At 42.2% G+C, this 18397-nt stretch overlaps 2 protein-coding genes across 7 annotated transcripts in view; one reads left to right on the top strand and one right to left on the bottom strand.

Annotated features, from left to right (window-relative positions):
* The window catches only part of LOC126392896 (electrogenic aspartate/glutamate antiporter SLC25A12, mitochondrial-like), a 37395-nt gene extending 23881 nt beyond the window's left edge, over positions 1-13514 (top strand). For both annotated transcript variants that reach the window (XM_050048611.1, XM_050048612.1), the window contains 10 exons: positions 1083-1167; positions 2373-2454; positions 3964-4122; positions 5095-5147; positions 5358-5438; positions 8406-8546; positions 10578-10716; positions 10999-11157; positions 11300-11390; positions 12270-13514. In XM_050048611.1, the coding sequence (XP_049904568.1) occupies positions 1083-1167; positions 2373-2454; positions 3964-4122; positions 5095-5147; positions 5358-5438; positions 8406-8546; positions 10578-10716; positions 10999-11157; positions 11300-11390; positions 12270-12477 (1198 nt within the window). In that variant the 3' untranslated portion in view covers positions 12478-13514. The remainder of the gene's footprint in view (positions 1-1082; positions 1168-2372; positions 2455-3963; positions 4123-5094; positions 5148-5357; positions 5439-8405; positions 8547-10577; positions 10717-10998; positions 11158-11299; positions 11391-12269) is intronic.
* LOC126392897 (dynein, cytoplasmic 1, intermediate chain 2a) overlaps positions 12828-18397 on the bottom strand; it is a 28371-nt gene continuing 22801 nt past the window's right edge. For all 5 annotated transcript variants that reach the window (XM_050048617.1, XM_050048616.1, XM_050048615.1 and 2 more), the window contains 4 exons: positions 16496-16640; positions 15626-15766; positions 15312-15437; positions 12828-13766 (listed from right to left, as the gene is read on the bottom strand). In XM_050048617.1, the coding sequence (XP_049904574.1) occupies positions 13653-13766; positions 15312-15437; positions 15626-15766; positions 16496-16640 (526 nt within the window). In that variant the 3' untranslated portion in view covers positions 12828-13652. The remainder of the gene's footprint in view (positions 13767-15311; positions 15438-15625; positions 15767-16495; positions 16641-18397) is intronic.

Consider the following 18397-nt stretch of genomic DNA (forward strand, 5'->3'; position numbering starts at 1 on the left):
AACCTTTAACTGTTTTAAAATAATAGTTTGAGTGATTGTGACTAAAGATTTATAAATTGCTGCAGGCATGTGTCATTTTTCATGTATTTTGCGCTCCTGGAAACTCCAGTAAAGGCGCTATAAATCACAGTTCTAGCTGAAAAGGATACCATGCATGTGGGGTAAGGACAGTTAAAAGGTTACACTATGCAGGAACTGTTGACCACTGTTTGCCAGTGAAAGTGAGAGCCAACCTCAGCTTTGTCCACTTGATGTTTCGCCTCGCTATATTTGCATTTTTTTTAGAGCTGTGTCTGTGATTTAAAGTCCTGATCTTACCTTGTGCTGTGCCCAGGAACATCCCAAACACAGCAACATAAGAGGAAAATAAGAAACAGGCAGAGGGCAGAGTCTCTGGAGATAAATGCACCGCCACACACAGAGATTACTTTTGTATGAGTTCATACATTGTTTTCTAGGAAAATCCAGAATGGCATACATTAAAAGGCACTAAACAAACACAATAATGAATGCTTAGACAGTGGTTAAAAAAATTAATCAAAATCCACCCAGATTCTATAAATTTAAGTTATCCCTACTTTTCCACTGTCCATGCATCACTGTGGTAGGTTCTGCTGCAGCTCCTCAAATCCACTAAGACTATTGAAAACATTTACACAAAACCGTGTTATTTTTTTATTCCACCATGAATGGAATAAATACGTTGCAGGTCTGTTTATTGGCTGTAAAGATAAAGTTATTGCTCATTCGGTTTAACAACAGTGGCTCCACTGGCTGATTTACAAGACAAACATAAAACATGGATACAGACTTTATGATGCGTCAGGCCAGTGGGGAATATTTGTGTCTCAAACATTTAGTAACAAAACACTTTATTTTACTCGCTGGGCCACAGGCACTCATCCAGCTTTGTTTGTCTGTTGTTTATATAAGCCTAAATTAAAGTTGCAGTAACTTCAAGTTATATGCCAGTAAAAGTTCTGTGGAAAATCTTACATCACTTGCTGCTGCTCGCAGGAGATGCGGGGCTCTCTGCTTTTTCCTGGCCTAACTCCCTCCCTCCCCTGCTGTTGTTTGTTAAGGCGGCTGAACCATGCAGACATCGAGAGGATAGCTCCGTTGGAGGAAGGTGCCATGCCATACCACCTAGCAGAAGCCCAGAGACAGGTAGCCTGATTGACTCCTCTAATACACCTCACATCCTCCTGCCTTTTATCAAAGCCTTTTCCTCTTCTCTCTCTGCTTCCTTCTCAGAAAGGAGCTAAAAAGGGAGAATGTTCAGCTGCTGAATTAGCAGAGTGCCCATGTTTTTCTTCCCTTGTGAAGTGCATTACTTTAACTCCCAGATAAAAGTACACCAATTATAGTTATAGAAGAGGAATGGATTGTTGCGTTGCACCTCTCCATGAAAGGCTCTCCCCCTTTTATTCAGTATAGCCGCACATACACATGAGCTGCAATCACACATCTGAGACGCTAATAAGAGGCTTTTATCAGTGTGGGGCTTGAGGAGTTTTAGAAGCCTTTAGCAAAGTCTGCTAATGGCGAGAGTCAAGGTGGATGTGGGAGAACAAAATAGTTCCTGCCTCCACCGGATAACACGGCTCTATATCAGACTGTGGTCAGAGCTTTCAGGCCACTCATGCTCCTGGGACTCACACTCAGAGGTCTGGAATTTGATTCCTTCGGGGGGGATGCAGCAATTCTCAGGCCTGCCCTTTAGTGGAAGTAGGCTAATTGTTTAAACCCTTTGATCAAGACCTCGATCTTGTTAGCATGCAACCCTCGGTGGAAGCATCTGGGAAGAGGAAAAGACTGATCTGCTCTGCTCCCTCCTCATCTGGTCTGGGACAAGTTACTCACAGCCTCAACCTGCACACACACATGCTTTAACAGAGTCTCACTCGGACTGTGTAATATTCATGTAGATACTTATCTGTACATGGAAAAGGCTTGTGGGGCTAATCTGTTCCCCTGCACCACAGTGAAAACAAAAGGGGCTCCGCTTTCAACATCAAACACCAATCCAGAGATCAAGCAGATAAGAGAGAAATTATACTTTGTTGTAAAAATAAATGAAGACCTTTAGCACGTAGCCTCCCACATGTAGCATGTGTGGAAACTCCAGGTTCACACAGTCATTTATACCACAGCTGGTCTGTCTGTGACATTTAATCCTGGCTGATGATGAATTAGACATTATATGACATGTCCTTCTTCCGTTGTTGAGTACTCCATAGCATTTTTCTTTCCACAATGTATCTGGTTCGCTATAGTTTAATAGCCAGCCGATTCATGGTTAGTGTTCTGATCCCCCGCCCCCGTCTTTCTCCAGATTCATTTGACCACTGGTGTCTTTTTCTCCTATACAGCATGGTCCTGAAACGTCTCGGCCCATCTGGCTCCAGGCCGCGGAGTCTGCCTACAGGTTTACTCTGGGCGCAATCGCTGGAGGTGAGTGACATGTCTGCGGCGGAGCCCCTGGCCCGCCCGAGGGGTAACCTTAGCCGGCCAGACTGGCGCACTGAGGCCCCGGGGCCGGCCATTGTGCTGCATGGGAGAGGGGTTGTGATGTGAGGCTCCGGCATTGTGCTGCCGTGCCACTGGTGGCTCCAGGCTGTCGTTGGAGTCGGGGCTTTGGAATGACACAAATCTTCCGGAACCGCACTCTCTGGAATCTCCGTCTAATTACACTGGAAGGAACTGATACAAGGAAGGTCTGACATAACTGCCCCCCTCAGATAGGAACACACTCTGACCCTCTGTATGTGAGTGTTCATGTGTGTGTGTGTGTGTGTGCTCTCTCCAAACATTCAAAGACTCATCAATCGTCATTCACCAGCGGCAAATTCAGGCAGGGTCAAAAAGAGATATATATCATGAGGCTGGTGGTGATAATGAGCTGTTTCTCACTCTGTGCTGACCGAGCTGTTTGCATGTTTGAGACGTGTCATTACCGCAGCCTTTGATGTCAGACAAGACAAGGCAAGTAAAGCTGAGAGCAGGAGTTTAATGCAACTTGCTGCAGCGTTGCCTCTGCAAACAGTTTCCCCACATTTACCAGACCTCCTTCTCTGGGCTTAATAGCAGTTTGTTTATAGTTCATACACAGACACACATTAATGACCCCTCCCTGAACATATCTGCAGAATTATTATGCTATTGTGTAAGAGGCAAAACTATGAATTAGAGCCACAAGATAACTGTCCAAGAACAAGATAAGTTCCCCTATAAGCTGATCAACAGAAAATGATGGCTATGGCTGAAATAAACAAATGTACTTGATCGTTCTCGTCATTCTTTAAGCAAAAAGACCAAGTATTCAAAACTTTCAGCTTCTTAAATTTAAGGATTTGCTGATACTCTTTGTCATGTATGATAGTAAGTTAATTGTCTTCAGGTTTTGGACTGTTGGACGGACAAAAGAAGGAATTAAAGATGCCACCTTGGGCTCTGTGACATTATAATGGGCCATGGGTGTAGCTTCTGTTTCAACATTGGCTGGGACACATGTTAAAGAGAGGGTTTGGGGGAGCATCAAACGCTTAATTTCCTGCATTCTGGTGAATTTTTATACACCAATTTGTGCCTTTTCTACATCAATTTATGATGTTAATGGCATTAATTGTGTCAAAATAAAAGTCCCCTGCTACTTCTGTGTTTCTAATGGGGGGAACAATTGCACATGTTCTAAATATTGAGGGGGATGTGGCCCCTTCGTCCTCCCGAAATCTACACCTGTGTAATGAAATTTGTAACTCCTTCGGTCATTTAGTAGATGAAACAATTAACCAACAGTGAAAAGAAGTAATAGTTGTTGTTGTAAGTCAAACAGTTGTGAGTATGAGTCTGATAAAATCAATACAAGCTAATAAATTGAACGTAATTTGTAACACATTGCCGAGATGCTCAAAAACATCAACAAAGCTTTTAACCAGTGACAAATGTGTGTGTGTTTTATAGCAACCGGTGCCACAGCTGTGTATCCCATCGACCTTGTGAAGACGCGCATGCAGAACCAACGCTCCACGGGCTCCTTCGTAGGAGAGCTGATGTACAAGAACAGCTTTGACTGTGCGAAGAAGGTGCTCCGTTACGAGGGCTTCTTTGGATTCTACAGAGGTAATCCCTTGCAGGTTTTATAGTACATAGAAGGGAAACGTGTGTGCAGGCCAACATGTGGCTCTCGTGCAAAACAGACCATCTGATGGAGAGGCATTAGGATTTGTCAGTGTGCTAATATCAGCAGCATGGTTTGCTAATTGATACCAGAAACCTTTGCCCTCCTCGTTCAGCAGTGAATAAAGCAACACCCAGGGGTCGCGTTTTCATTATCTCAATACCTGGGAGAGCTCCCCGAGGGAAATGACCAGCAGAATTCATGTAGTAGCAGTGTCTGATCTGCATCTGCCCGGCTGTGTGATAATGGTGCTGAAGGCCTGTGATATACAACACTTCCACCCTCAGGCTGCGTATATGAAGGAAGTCAAGACTGCCATCTACTGCTACCTCCACCGCTGCAGCTCTTTGTTGCTCTGATCTGCTTCCCTCTGCCTTCCTTCCTCCTCTCTTGCACATGATAAGAGGGTGATTGACTCTGAGACAGACACGCTCGGCTGTTTTCTGGCTGCATACCAGCAGCAGTCACTCAGCAGCTCCTTCAGAAGTTTATCTGGCTTGATGAAGGACAGACGGTGAAACAGTATGGCGGTTATCGCCACCATAGCACCCACCCACCCTCCCCCTCCTTGCCCCCGATCTTGTCCGTGACCACACAGCTCTCTCTGTTCCCCACCAACAGTGGGATCAGGCCTCAACAATGCTGATCCCATGCGCACCAGCAGTGTCATATTTTTGGACTTTTGTTCACTTTCAATGGGACCTTTGTGTTGTGGTGCATCAGATGTATCAGCCACATCTGTAAATATTTATGGGTTTGTTTTACGCACACAAGAACCCTGCAGCTTACATTGTTCTAGCTGTCAGTAGATGTATTCATTCAGCAAAGATAAAAAATGTGCATTCATTTGGAGCCAGGCTTTGTCTATCTCTCTGTCAGGTATTCTAATGGTATCTATGAATAATATTTTGCAGGTCTCCTCCCGCAGCTCATCGGCGTTGCCCCGGAGAAAGCTATCAAACTCACGGCAAGTCATTCCACTGTGTAGCTCAGAGTGTTCAAAAAGTTGCTCCGAATGATTCAGTGCGAATGAAAAACATGCATAGAGCGCGGAAGAAACGCACTCTTCGCAATCAAGATGTGACTGCAACCACAAGTTAACATTAATGCCCTGCTATCAAGATTGGGATTGTGTCTCATCTGCCTTTTTTCTTCTTCCCTCTCTCTTTTTTTTCAGGTGAATGATTTTGTCAGAGACAAGTTCACCACACAGGATAATACCATCGCTCTGCCTGCAGAGATTCTCGCTGGTGGATGTGTAAGCATTACTTTAGTGATCTTTTTAAATTCAGTCTGTAGATGAACTCAAAACCAAGTAAAGGAACACCTGAGAGATGTGCAAAACATACACGATTATAAGTAAATAATGTGGAGATTATTTTCTGTCTTTTACTGTTCAATTTAAATGCTAATACTAATTAAACTCCTACATTATTAATAGTATTCTTTATATAACTAACTTGCTTGTTCACTTATAAGATGGAGAAATATTTTAGTTCATTAGTAAGTGCAAGAGAAATCAAACTACATGACTGCATATTGAATGTTTAACATTGCGATGTAAATAAGTACCCCAGGGCTACATAGCTGTTTGTTAACAGGCAAAGTCTAATGACTATATGAAGCAGTGGATGAAGTGTTCAGATCCTTTATTTACGTAAATGTAGCAATACTGCAAATATAAAAAATACTCTATTACAAGTAAATGTTCTACATCGAGAATGTCACTTATGTTTAAGTACTAAGTATCATTAGCAAAATGTACTTGAAGTATCAAGAGTAAATGTAGAAAATGCCCCCTGTGATTGTTATATATTCTGGGATTATTATTACTGATGCATTAGTGTGTAAGTATCATTTTATTGTTGTAGTTGGTCGGGGTTTTCACTATTTAATTAATAGGGTAGTTTAATCTAGTGGTTCCCAACCTTTTCTCTAAAGCAACTCCTTTTCTATCACGGACACTGGAGTAAGTGACCTGTTTCATGGATATTTCATATTAGATTCAATGCATAACAATAACAGTACAGAACAATTGATAAACTGTACAATTAACCCAAATAGCTAATGCAATAACTGTAGGAATTTTGTGTGAAACAAGCGATTTGGCTGAATTTTGAGCAGATTATTTACTGTGAATATTCCATTAAATATGAGTTTTTCTGATATTTGTAGAAACTTTGTATACAGTTCTCTGTATTATGTATTATTTTTTTTTAATTTTTAACAATCATGTATTTAATAGGCTTCTTTTTGATAATTTTAGTGTTTTCTTCTCCCTGATGTTTGGCTGTTGCTCTGTTAGCTCTTTGGTTGTTTTAACTGGTACTTTTCTGATGCAGGACGAGGCTATTTAGCAGCGAGTGTCAGTAAAGTTTGTGTTCAAGTCTTCACTGTGCCCTTATTCTTTGAGATTTTGGGGAAAGTGTTTATCTTGTATAATAATCTAAGCTTTAAAAATAACAATTTAATTTAGTTTCCCCCACAGAAACAAGTGAAATGCTGAGGTACAGGCCTTCAAAAAAGTTTTCATACATCCCTTAAAATCAAGAAGGCCTTTTGACCCCCTGTGAAGCTTTGGCGAGCTCCATGGGGGGGTGGGACCCCCAGGTTAGGAACTAGTGCTTAATCTTTAACTATATTTGTCATATTTTATAAGATATAATTGTTTTCTATGTAGCTAGTAATTAAAACTGTAGGATAAGTGGAATTAAAAGTATAAAATTTCTCGTAACATTGCAGGATTTGGAATCACTTCACCACTTCATACTAAGTAAATGTACTTTGTTATACTCCACTGCTGACTATATACACAAATTACTTAAAAGTGTTGTCTGTGTATTGATGATGGACTCTCATAAAGTTTTCATCCAAAAATCATACCAGTCAGGTGAACTGAGCTAATTTATTTTGACACGTTTTACAAGATTATAAAAGAAAATGTAGTTTATTTTTTTCAGTGATTAATAGTCACTCATTTGTCTAGTCTGTGTAAGAGGTTATAGTTATTCAGCAAATAATTCATTTGGCTACATGAATACAAATGTTGACTTTTGTCTCTGAATCCTCCAAATTGGACTTTTTGTGGCTCAAATTGCAACATAATAACATCGTTTTAGTGCAACACTAGATTAAAGACGTAATTCCTTCACTGGCTGTGATGAAGTGAAACAGGCCGGTCTCGTTGCAGAGCCCGCAGGTTGCTCACAGAGGAGCGGGGTCTGCGGGGTCGTGACCCCTGTCAGGGTGTAATTGTAGGAAGAGGCCCTGGAGGGTCCTGGATGACGCTGGGTTTAGCTCAGTGTGATTGAGTTTGACAACGCGGTACATACCTGAGGCGTGGTCACACTGCAGCTCCCCACACAAGACAGCGAGGATGTTTCCAATACCCAACGTTAACTGCTCAGGATACGTCCCATTAGATTTATATTCATTTATATGAATTTTGATGACATCCTTGTGTTGTTTTATAAAAGTTAAAAGTCTGGTTAATCTGACGGTTTGTTAAATTATCGCTCCCATCTGAGGAGCGGAGATAAAAGAGACAGGACGAATGAATCAATCTTCACAGCAGCGGATATTCCCCCTCCACTCTGAAAATGACTGAATGTGCCAGAGCTTTTTTTAGACCTTTGCTCGGATGTTTACAGATAAGCCCCCTGCCCTGAATGTCACCAGCAGCCAACCCGGGGCCTGATTAGATTTGGGGAGGGTGATAAATGTGCCTGAGTCAGAGGGTGCCGTGCCTTCAGGGCACCATGAGCCGTCCGGGTGATTCAACGCTCTCCCCTGGGAATGGGGGTGAATTGGGGAAGTGTGCGGGGCGAGGCCAGGCCGGGCCGCTCACCCTGCCACAGGAGGTGCCTCGGGGGAGGCGAGGGGGCAGAGGGCCGGTGCCAGGGTCAGAGCCTCCCGACCATGAGCCGGGGCTTCTCCTCACCCTACGCCTGCTCTCCTCTGACCCCAGTTGTTCCTCTATCAATGCCTGCTTTTTCCTCCTCCTGTCAAGGCCACTCTCTTACTACATGAAATCAGATCAGGGGAAAAAAGTGTCTTTTGTGCTGAAGTTTACTGAGATAATTAGAAATCTCAAAATGCTTACACATCGTTACATCGTCACCCAAAGTTCACCCCTCAGATATGTAACCTCAGTCAATCTGATAAACCTTCATCTGCACATATGAACCACTCCTCAGCTGTGTCTTTGTCCCGTTGCTTCCTGCAGGCTGGAGGCTCCCAGGTGATTTTCACCAATCCTCTGGAGATCGTTAAGATCCGTCTGCAGGTGGCTGGAGAGATCACTACAGGCCCCAGGGTCAAAGCCCTGACTGTTGTCAGAGACCTGGGCTTCTTTGGCCTCTACAAGGTAGGTCAGCACCTCTGCAGCACTGTGACGTCTCTCTGTAAACTGTCATACAAGGGCAGTGAAAGGTGCTCTTATGTCCCTCAGACACAATACTGACATTTTTTTTATTGTTCACGTCAGTGTTAATAGTAGTTTGGTAGTAGACGTTTGGTGGAAGACATTTTCAGACATTAATCTACCAATAACTAAAAGTAAAAAACATCCATCAAAATTTCCATAAAGCCAAAGATGTTTTGATTTGTCTGATCGATTGTACAAAAGGAGATTCAAGCTACTTAAAACAAGTCAAAGAATAACACAAAATCCTTACAATTAAGGTGGAACTAAGGCTTTATTTTTGTTTAAAAATTACATTAACAATTAATTTGTTAATTTAGTTGCAGATAAATTTGATTACAATTCCATCAACTAAACATTTCCACTCTACTTTGAGGTAATGGTTGCAATACCACAAAGTAACAGCACATATTCACAAGTTAAGTGTTTCCAAGCAAAATACCACCTTAAATAAGTACAGAAGTATTATCAGGATAATGTGCGTGAATATCCTGATAAAACTTATGTACTTTTTTAAGGTACGCGTAACTACACGTTTGGCAAATCACAGCACTTAGGGCAGAGTTTTAGAGTTTGTATGCTGTCCATGTGTCAGTGTGGGTTTTCTCCGGGTACTCCGGCTTCCTCCCATGCAGGTTAGGTTAATCGGTGACTCTAAATTGGCCAAAGTATGAATGGTTGTCTCTCTCTATATGTTAGCCCTGCGATAGTTGGGTGTCCAGGGTGTACCCTTGCCTTTCACCCAGTGCCTTTTGCCCAGTGTCACTGGGATAGGCTCCAGCCCCCCTGTGACACCCAACAGGATAAACGGTTACGGAAAATGAGTGAATGAATGAATGAATGTACGCGAATATCACAAGTAAAAGTACTCATTTTGCAGAGTGTTATATTACTAGCTCTGCTAAGGAGGTTATGGTTTTGGTTCGGTTTGTATGTTGGTGTGTTTGTCAGCAGGATTACGGAAAAACTACTGGTCTGATTTACATAAAATTTGGTGGAAGGTTGTAGCATGGTCCAGTTCACTGAATGGATACAGGAATTATTTCCCACTTTTCTTAACATTGCAAGACAGGTCATTTGGCCTTGGTGGAGTTTTTCGCCAGGGCTGGGCAGTAATGATAATGTATCAATATTGTGATATGAGACTAGATGTTGATTTAGATGTTTTCAATCTTTATAAGTGCTTCTTTTTTTATATAACATAATATGATTATAACTACAAGTCATCATATCACTGTAAATGTCAAAATACAGTAAATACAGCAGAGTAAAAACAACATAAAAGGAAATACTCAAGTAAAATACAGTACTTGATTAAATGTACTTTCCACCGTTGATATGATTTGATGGTTTTTTTTCCCCGTAATGATGCACAGATGAAATACTACTGTATTTGAGCAAATATTTGTGTGTGTACACAGACATAATGGAGGTCAGGATCACAAATTTGAAGATCAAACAGTCCTTTTGCTGACTGTTTGCAATTTTCCAAAACAGCGTTAAACATGCAAAAAGGAGCCGTGGCCAACAACCAACAAGCAAATTAGTGAGGGATTATGCTGTGCTACCGCTCCTTCTCCAGATCCTTGTGGGTTTACTTACAGCTCCAGTCATGTGTTCATACTCCATATTTTAATGAGGAGCAGACAGTGTGTGGCTTGTTAAAAAAAAAAAAAAAAAAGCTGACTTCCTCTTGGCAGAAGAACCGAGAACACCGGGGTCCGTGGCTGTGCTCTATGTGTGTGTGTGTGTGTGTGTGTGTGATGGATCTCTCTCTGGAGGCCCACTGCTGCAGCTCTGCCTGGGGGCTCTTTGGCTCTGTCATCAACACTAAAGCCCCCTGTAGGTTGAATAAGACAGCTCCCAGACCACTTAATCCCTAAGACAAACCTCCTCAGCCTCTGCCCGTCACTGACTCTGCTCATGATATATTTATATATATATATATTTAAACTGATCTTTTTTTTCTGTTAGGGAGCCAAAGCATGCTTCCTGCGTGACATCCCCTTCTCCGCCATCTACTTTCCTGTTTATGCCCACTCCAAGACGGCTCTGGCAGATGAGGATGGAAGGCTGGGGGCACTACAGCTGCTCACTGCTGGAGCTATTGCAGGTAACAAACATCTGGAATGGAAAGGACATCCGAGATTAATCGAGGGATGTGTCACATTTTCTGCTCCAAGAAATGCATTTCCTCCTGTTAGTGTTTTCTCAGTCTGTTGACTCTCACAGCACCCTGGCTGTACACATATATATATTTATATACAGTGCTTTTGTCATATCACACTATACAGCTATACCCATTTCAAGCCCTGCATGATGCTGCAGCAGGAATGACACCCATCTGTGCATAGTGAAAGCGCTTCATTATGTCTGTTGTGAAACGTCTCTTAAGGTGTGCCGGCGGCTTCACTGGTGACCCCCGCTGATGTCATCAAGACCAGGCTCCAGGTGGCGGCCCGAGCAGGCCAGACGACATATAGCGGAGTCATCGACTGCTTCAGGAAGATCCTGAGGGAGGAAGGTTTCAGGGCTTTTTGGAAGGGCGCAGGAGGTAAAAGCACACACACACTCAACAGTCCTATAAAAGGGTTCGTGGCTGGGAAATGAGGCTCGCTGTGGTGGCTGTAATTGTCTAGAAGACACCGCAAGAATATTGAATCCCATAATGTAATTTTGAAACTCTCTTCCATTAGCTCGCGTCTTCAGATCTTCACCGCAGTTTGGCGTGACTCTGGTGACCTATGAACTGTTACAGAGATGGTTGTACATCGACTTCGGAGGACAGTAAGTATCTTAAAGGAGAGGTGTGAAAGATTTAGGGGGATTTAGTGGCATCTAGTGGTGAGGATTGCAGATTGCAACCAGCTGAAACTTCTCCCGGTTAGAATTCCTTCATTGTTCAGGTGATTTTTACCCATTTTTTCCCTGATGACTCAAGATCCAAACCGTGAAGAAGTTTTTATCGGGAGCCAAATTATCTGCAGAGGTCTCTTCCTCTCCAAAATGAATGGATCAGGTGATTTTAAACCGGTTAAAACACTGAATAAAGCAGTTTCACGTTACAAATTAGTGTTTTTCCCACACTATTTGGAATGTTGGAGAAGGGCTGCTAGCCCAGCACTGGCTAATGTGTGCCCACGTTTTTTCTCTGATAACTTAAGATCCAGACGTTCAGGAGGTTTTAAAAGGGAGCCGAATTTTCCACCGAGATCTCTTCCTCTCCAAAATAGATGGATCCAGTGATTTAAACTGGTAAAAACACAGAATAAAGCAGTTTTGTGTTAAAAGAAATCTGTATTTTTTCGATGCTCTCGTCACAAAGGGGCTACTAACTATGGTAGCTGACACTGTGGCAAAAATGGCTCTATCTAAAGCCAGTTTAAGGATTGTCCATTCTGGGCTACAGTAGAAACATAGTGGTGCAACATGACTCTAGACGAGGACCTGCTCTCTCTGTAGATATTAACGGCTCATTCTAAGGTAAAGAAACTACAACCATTCTTATTTTCAGGTGATTATACACTTAAGAAAACATACTTATTATATTATGTTCCATTTCTGCCAATAAATCCCCCTAAATCGTGCACACCGGAGCTTTAAAACAGTTTGTGCATCCTCTCGTCAGTGTCAAGAAGTGCATCTCACCCCGATCTCTCTCCTCAGTCGTCCTGCCGGCTCTGAGCCAACTCCCAAACCCGCCATCAAGGACCTTCCCTCTGTGACCGCAGACCACGTCGGCGGCTACCACCTGGCTGCTGCAACCTTCGCCGGCGTGGAGAGAAAGTTCGGTCTGCACCTGCCCAAGTTCAAGCCTTCTGGAGACACGACAATCAAACCAGCGATGCCCAAAGCGGAGCCCCTGGCCTCCTAAAGCATCACTCACCGTGACTGCGAGGGCTGCGCACTCCTCCAGCCACGTTTCCTCCAAAATGGTTTTATTGAGCCACGTTTCAATTTAATGCATTTGAGCGGTTGTCTTACTTTGAATGCTGCATGAGTTCTGCTTTATTGCGTTTTCTTTGCATAGCTTGCACAACTTTACTGTACATATTGTACTTCTCCACAGAGGGACATTATGGCATGACGAAGGATTGTAAACTGCGTTTTTTCTGGTGTGCAATAGCTTTGGTGTGCATGTGCCAGCTAAACTTCAGAGACATGAGGATGTACAGAAGTTTTCAGAAGTGTTTATTTTGAAATCATGACCAGGGACTCGGGAAATAATTTAAATGTATTTATTGTATTTTATTGAAATAAATCATTCAAACTGTTTGTTTCTACTGTGTGAAAAGTACATTCTCAGATTTGAGATTCTTCAGGAAACAGAAGGATCTCTGTTCAGATCCCGTCAACAGCACTTACAGCATACACGATCATCTTCTTAGGCATTGAGGATACTCCAGCTATCTCCAGTCTAACCAGCTCCACTGATTAAGTGAAGCCTGGTACAGTATAGAATATAGAAAGTAGAAAGACATCTGGATTTTGGACATTTCAGTATTATACAAACACGTGAATATTTACGTTATCAAGTCTAAAAGGAGCTGAGATGACAACATGGTTCTACAGTATAAGAAGTTTACATTCCTGGGTGTTTAGAGATGTGATTGTTTCACTACAGCTTTGGTGAGAAATGGAGCTCCGCAGAGTGTCTGAACCGAAAAACTCAAAATTAAGGCTCATGATGACATGCACTAAATGACGACAGGTTTTACAATCAAAGGTTAAAACTAAAGTTTAAGGCATCTGGTTGGAGAAAGGATGACTGGTTTGTGTTTCGTGAATATGGCTTAGTGTCTGAGGTCGATAGCCCTGTCGCTTGTGTTATTCCACGGAAGACTGGTGACAGTCCAGCTAACTGAGAAAGGCAGAGTTGTCCAAAAAAGAAGGTGTAAGAAAAAAAGAAAAGATGTCTGTACGTCTTTCTGATCAAAACCTTTTCCCTCCGGTTATGTTGTCATCACATCGTTTCCTTCCATCAAAGTCGGGGCTGATATTAACAAGCGTACCACTGGTCCCTTTAACATCACATCTGTGGCGAGTGGATCAGGCAGCCAGGCGCTGAGCTGCCAGCTCCTCTGCATCATCCCTGTTCTCGTTGATCTCTGCCAGCGTGCGAACAAAGCGGGTCCACTCGTCGTTTCGTGGAACCGCAGTTTGCTGGGGGGAGGGGGAGGGGCAGAACAGAGGCATGATTAAAATCTGGAACACAGGCTTCTGCAGTGGCACAAGGTCACAGGTGATACTCTAAAAAGCTGTATCGAATAGTTTGAAGCCTCATTCATAACAGTCAATCAACATTTGAATGCTTAGCAGCTTTTTTTTTTTCTTCCATCTACTCATTCTGTTTAAACTCGGTATTTCAGTACAGTTTCAGATGAAGATTAGGCTACTCTATTATTAGTATTATACTATTTGTAGAGTCAGATTCCAGTGGTGACTGCGACTTGCGTGATCTAAACATTTCCAATAACTCCAGAGTGTTGAAGTCCAAAAGTCAAAATCTTTTGAAAAAAACATAAATGTAATCATTCCCAAATTCACAATCTGTCTTTCATCTAACTAAATATTCTGCTTCAATCCATATTTTTTGGGCATTTAGCCTTTCAAAAGCAACAACTGCTCCGACCGCTTGCTGCACACAAAGGGAGGCAAGCACCTGAATTTACAGGACGGTCTCGCAGCAATCTAACAGCAACATAAATAACATTTATTCATTAAAGAAAGTTGACTTCATTTAAGAGAAAATTGTGAGCCGAATTCTCCACAGAGGTCTCCTCCTCTCCAAACGGACCTTGGGTCTCATTTAGAAACATTGTGCACGCACAAAACAAAGCCTGAAAGAGTCATACGCCACTTCCCACGGAAAAGCTGTGATCTATAAAAACAGACTTGATGGGAGAAACTTTGACCCAGGCTTACGAACATTCTGGAAACAGGAAATTGGCGACGCAGATGGAGAGGTAGAAGCCTGATTGTAGAAACTGTCGAACATTTTTTGGTGCACACCATTTTTGGCTTTTGTCCATACGTACATTTTTAGCATAGATCCTACGCACTGTTATATCAATGAGACGCCAGGTGATTAAAACAGGTAAAAACATTGAATAAAGCAGTTTCACCAAAAAAAGAAAAAAAAAAAAAATCTGTGTTTGGTTTGTCCACTCTGGGCTACTGTAGAAACATGGTGGTGCAACATGGCTATCTCCATACACGAGGACCTGCTCCCTATGTAGATATAAACGTCTCATTCTAAGGTAACGAAAACACAAGGATTCTTATTTTCAGGTGATCATGAACTAAAGAAAACATACTTATTATATAAAATTTCTGACGATATATCCCCCTAAATCCTGCACACTGGAGCTTTAATCCAACAAATCCCCTTATTTAAATTGAGGATTATCTTTTTAAGACAGACATTCAAGGTTGAATTCAAAAACCTCAATAGAAGCTTTGAATGTAAAGAGAAAAAAAAAGAGCCCTGATATGCTAATTCATAGACAATGGCTCAATAACACTCAAACCCATTAAGAATAGTTTGAGTTAAATCCACAAAACACTGTGCAATTAATCACTGATCCCTTCAGGACAAATTATGGAAGCGAAGAGGCTGAATCACGTCTGCAACAACATGCCTAAGTGATTATGACTAAAAAAATAAAGAGAAACTCGATGGTGAAAAGCTGAGTCATGCCTGCTTACCTCGCCAACATCGTACACAAGGACTCGTCCATCAGAGTCTCCCACAGCGATTTCCCTGCCAGAGTGAGCCCATCTGATTCTGTTGAGAGCCGGGTTACCCTCCACTGTCACGCTGGCGGTAGGAACCTAAAACAACAACACCATGAAACACCAGTTAGAGGAGTGGAAACAAACTCTCAAACCTCGATGCTGTTTTTGATCACAGAAATTTATTTAGTGAAAAAAAAAGTAGATAAATGAGATTTAAGTGTGTCTGCTATTAGAAAATGTTTGTCTCCTCTTATGTAGTGAAGGAAAGGTTGGAGTGTAAATACCTCTGTGTCATTGTTGAGGTTCCACAGGTCAAGATGGCCGACTCCGTCCACACAAGCAAACAGAGCAGGGTGAGTCGGAGACCACATGACGTCGTACACGTAGTCCGAGTTGTCCTCAAATGAGTACAGCGGCTTGTTGTTCTGCAGAAGAGATACGATCAAACATACTTCATGAATATGAAACCCAATGATGTTTTCAGGTTGTCACATTTTTGAAAGCCACAGTTTTTTCTCATCTCCTGTCAAGCTCCCAATGTTTTGGTCACGCTTCTTTTTAGCAGCGAGGCTCAAAGGATCTCTGCACTTTGGTCCACAGTCAGAGCATCGTGACAAATGTTTGATAGGTTGTCAAAAAACTTGACTCACTTTCATGTTCCACACGAATTGTTTTACCTGGCACCACCATCAGGTAAAAATTTGTCCAATATTTTGCTTTATGATCAAATACATTCAAAACTAATGACATTTTTATCAGCTATAGTTTGTGTTGAATGCTATTTGCATTGTTAAACTAAGATGGTGAATGATACCTGCTAACCATTAGCATGTTAGCATTAGCTGTGTAGGCATCAGCCTCAGAGAACACGTAGCTGTTGTTAGCCTCTTATGCTTGTAAAAATCAGAGGAACAAATGAGTTATTTTTTGGCTACCCAGCATCTACAATAAACATTAGAAACATTACCACCCTGAACTATAGCGCTGTTAAAACCCAACAAAAGCTGGTTTATATGGAGCCTTGTAGAGACACTAAACACACAGAGGGAGGAAACTTTCCCTACACACAGATGTCTTTTTCAACCCCGTCCCAAAAAACCATACCTATGAGGTTCACTCTGGCCTTTAAAATGCATCCTAGATGTCATTCATACCTTGGTGCTCCACAGCTTGACAGTCCAGTCAAAAGAGGAGGTAACAAACAGGTGGGAGAAGTCCAGAGGCCCTGCAGCTGTGTGGCAGTGGATCCCTGTGATGGGCCCATGGTGGCCCTCGAACATCTCACTAATGCCCGCTTTGCTGTGGAGCACATGGCAGATAAAGTGGGGAGTGAGTGCAAACGGACTGACAGTTTAGATCAAGAACTTAAAGAGATACTTCACTCCACATATGATAATTTGTGTATCAATTACTCACTCTGTGTTACATTGAATTTGTGAGGAAACAATGTTTTTCTCACATGCCTCCACGGTGGACGAAGAATCCAAAAATGGAGAAAATTCTTGATGAATTGAAGTATAAGGGGATCATATTTAATAACATCTGTTTACAAACTCCGCACAACTTGTGCAGAATAATCCAAGTCTCATTTATCCAGTCAGATGTTCAGTACTTCCTAAGTAGACAGTTCTTTCCCCATATTGATCGATATTGATATTTATCATGATATACAATTTGATAATGCTGCAAGTTTAAAAAGTATCCTGATAATGTCTGACACCTGAAAAATTTTCCAGCTTCCCATGGCACTCGTCCTAAAGCTGAGGCAGAGCAGTTTGAGAAAAATATTGCCTGTTAGCTCCTATCTGCAGTCTTGCTCTTTAATTAATATCTTGAATCCGTCTTTCTCCATGGTGCTCATGGGCATCATGTCTTTGGCTAGACAGTATGACACTGCGTCTGTTATATCTCTGCTCTTTTTTGATTGCTACTCAGACGGAGTTGCGGCGGCAAAAGAGGACACTATTGATTGCTGTTGTGGTGCAGCCCCACTAGTGCTGCCCACAGACTTACTGCAGTTTTGGCCCGGATTTTCACGCTCTCAGTGTAGTCACTGGGATGCCACCTTTTCAGGTGACGGAAAAGGTTTGTTGCCGACATGTTTTCCAGACTGTCTTTGTCTTAGCTCTTCTTCAGCTTCACCGCCGCTTTGCTCCTCGCTTCCACTCATTTTCCCCTCTTTTCGTTATTAACTGACAGATCGAGGCAGTGGTAGACCAGCAGCTTCGGTGTTCAGCGAGGTAAAATTACTGTTTTTGTCAAGTCTGGCTTTGAAGAGAGCATAGACTAATTTCACGTATAGTTCAGATCCCTGTCAGACAGAACCGTCTGTTTGGGAAGTACTGAGCATATGACTGGATAAATAAGACTTGGATTATCCTGCACGAGTTGTCTGAGGACCCCTATGACTTCAACTCATCAAGAATTTTCTCAATTTTTGAATTCTTCGTTCATTTTGGAGGCATGCAAGAAAAGTGTTCTCCAAGAATTCAATATAACACGGGGTGAGCAACTGATATACAAATGGTCATTTGAGGGGTTGAAGCATTATTTTAATATCCAAAAGCAGCTGATGTTGAGTAAATAACGTTAGAATCTACATTTCTTTACACTGCATGAAGGGAACGAACAAAGAAAATCCACACGGTTAACACTCCTGTTCTTAAACCCTTTGGGCATTACATTAAGCATTAAAAAAAGCACAGATGGACCTCTGTTGGACGCGCTCACATTAATCATTTACTTATATCGTGTGATTACCAGCAGGGTGGCAAAAGTGCCTGCAACGCCTCAACCACATGTTGCAGAGCTGTTACCCAACTGAGGCTCTGATAATTAATGTAGAGAGGTAAATACTCAGCATGAGTGATGCTTATGCATTATTAACTGCGATGAGAGTATCATACCATTGTAAATGAGGTGGAAAATTATTCCCTCAATTACAGAGGTGATTCTGCTGTGCAAAAACCTAGCAGCTATCCCCTCTCTGCGGTCTCCGGGCACACTGCAGGACATGTACTCAGTGGCAGCTCTGATTTAAGCCACATTTCTTTGCT

This window comes from Epinephelus moara, chromosome 7 (genome assembly GCF_006386435.1).
Source record: "Epinephelus moara isolate mb chromosome 7, YSFRI_EMoa_1.0, whole genome shotgun sequence".
NCBI lineage: Eukaryota > Metazoa > Chordata > Actinopteri > Perciformes > Serranidae > Epinephelus > Epinephelus moara.